General features: G+C 41.0%; 1 protein-coding gene across 10 annotated transcripts in view; it reads right to left on the reverse strand.

Moving 5' to 3' along the window:
- Positions 1-2,228, reverse strand: part of LOC107705848 (protein PRRC1-like) — a 17,739-nt gene that overhangs the window by 6,838 nt on the left and 8,673 nt on the right. For all 10 annotated transcript variants that reach the window (XM_016509348.1, XM_016509352.1, XM_016509343.1 and 7 more), the window contains 3 exons: positions 2,141-2,216; positions 1,367-1,509; positions 112-214 (listed from right to left, as the gene is read on the reverse strand). In XM_016509348.1, the coding sequence (XP_016364834.1) occupies positions 112-214; positions 1,367-1,509; positions 2,141-2,216 (322 nt within the window). The remainder of the gene's footprint in view (positions 1-111; positions 215-1,366; positions 1,510-2,140; positions 2,217-2,228) is intronic.

Raw genomic sequence — 2,228 nt, forward strand, 5'->3', positions numbered from 1 at the left:
CACACACACACACACACACACACACAGACACTCACTCACACACACACACACACACACACACACACACACACAGACACTCACACACACACACACACACAGAGCAGCACTCACTGATGTACGGTGCCATCCCAGGGTCCAGTGTGGTTATCATGGACTCCACAGAGTGTTTGGTTTTATCCAGGACGGTCTTGACCATGGGGTTCCCAGCTACACCCTGAGATCACAACACAAGTGCATCAGGATGGGCATGGGAACAACAGCATACCGTCGTGGCCTTACACTGTAAACGTGCGTCCAGTAGTGTTAATTTTGTCAGCTATTTTGAATTTAGTCTTAGTCTTGTGTCAAATGTAACTTTTAGTTTTTATCATATTTAGTCAACTTGTCCTGTTTTAGTTTTAGTCAAGTTTCAGTCAACTAAATGTCTGAGAACTTTAGTCTAGATTTAGTCAGTGGAAACTTACACATTTTCGTCTTACTGTATAATGGTTAAAATGATAATATATATATAAATAGATAAATATTTTCCATATTATCATTTGGGAAATGTATTTTTACATTTCATCAGAAGTTGCTCTTTTACCAATAAGCACAAGTCAACAGAATATCGACTCGTGTGCATGGTTTATTTTACCTCACCTAACGTAAGTGTACAGATTTATAGCAGGACATCAATTAGAGGCTAGATAAACACCAGACTTCAGATATACCCTCGCCCTGTCTACGTTATGAAAACTGGTGTAACAAAAACCTACTCTCAAATATTATAACAGAGAAATTCGAATAATTCCAAATTGCATTAATGTTCCTCTTTTAACACAACAGCAAAAAACACTTATTGCTGCACAGAGGTTGCGTAAGTAACGTTACAATCAGCAAACAATACAGTGGAGATCCATGACAGAACACAGACTGCTGAATGACACTTTCATTCAAACGCAGATCGCTGAACTCCAGCTTACTCGTACAGTACTGCATGTCAGTGTTTCAGATCACGGCGCCTCCGCAGAGAGAGAGAGAGTGCGTGTGAATGGTTGCCAGATTGCAGAAAGCAAAGAACCGGGCAGAGTAACGTATCCGTTTAACATTCACAAACATGAACGCTCGCATAATACAGTCTTGTACAGCAGTCTGAAATGTTTTGGCTCCACTTTTTTCAACAAAAATAAAAAAGTTTTTTGTAAAGTTTTTGTTTTTTTAACTACATTTTAGTCTCGTCTTTTTTCGTCAATGATATTGCATGTTCATTTAGTCTCAGTTATCGTTTCATGACCTTATTATCGTTTTCGTCAGGGGAAAAAAACTTCGTTGACGAACATTTTTCATCATAGATTTCGTTGAGGAAATTAACAGTAGTGTCCAGTACCTTGATGAAGCCCCATAATCCTCCAGGTGAGCTGCTGTCTGGAGTTCCTCTAAGGTCGTCAGAGTCCTCAGGAAACGTGATGGGCGAGCTGACGTCTAACCCTCCGGACACCGGCTGCTGCATCATGGGATTGCTGACGATCCCTGCAGAAACACAATCACATCTGAATGATAGGATACTGCTGACAGTGATGACCCATCATCCCCTTGTAGGCGACCACATGCTTGAAGTTATTCATTTTGCACAAAACACGCCAAAACCATCTCCATATTAGGCTTTTGTGACTGAATGAATCCATGTTTTTGAACAAATCAACTGAATGACCCATTTTAAAAAGGGTCACTTGCTTCACTCCTGAATGAATCGGACATTTTGAACGAATCATTTGAATGAATGATTCACTAACTCATTATGACAGGGACTTGCGGACCCACTGTGGTTTTAGTTTCAAATGTAAATACACCCAAATGCCACCTCAGATGCAGTTTCTGTGCCACTTCTGCAGTGCAAAGATGGATCTTGTTGATACTGGATTCATTTGATTGGCAACAGCCAACAGTGTCTTCTAGCTGAATGTGATTAGATGTAAGAATTTGACATTTGATTAGGTAAAAATGCCCTTGGAAATCAATTTTTAAATGTAAAAGTTAATTTCTATCAAAGAACATGAAACGCTTCGGAAGTCAATATCACACACGCCGATCTGTTTGTGGTTGTAGTGACCAGATGACAGAAGGTTGTAGTTCTAGCTGAAAATGATGGAGAGCTTCAGACCTGGCATGGGTGAGGCGCTGGAGAAACTGGGCATGAGCGGCGTCTGAGGGGTGCGGCCCGCGTGGCCACGGGTGATGTCATATCCTGC

The sequence above is a fragment of the Sinocyclocheilus rhinocerous genome, unplaced genomic scaffold (assembly GCF_001515625.1).
Source record: "Sinocyclocheilus rhinocerous isolate Xijiao unplaced genomic scaffold, SAMN03320098_v1.1 scaffold924, whole genome shotgun sequence".
Taxonomy (NCBI): Eukaryota; Metazoa; Chordata; class Actinopteri; order Cypriniformes; family Cyprinidae; genus Sinocyclocheilus; species Sinocyclocheilus rhinocerous.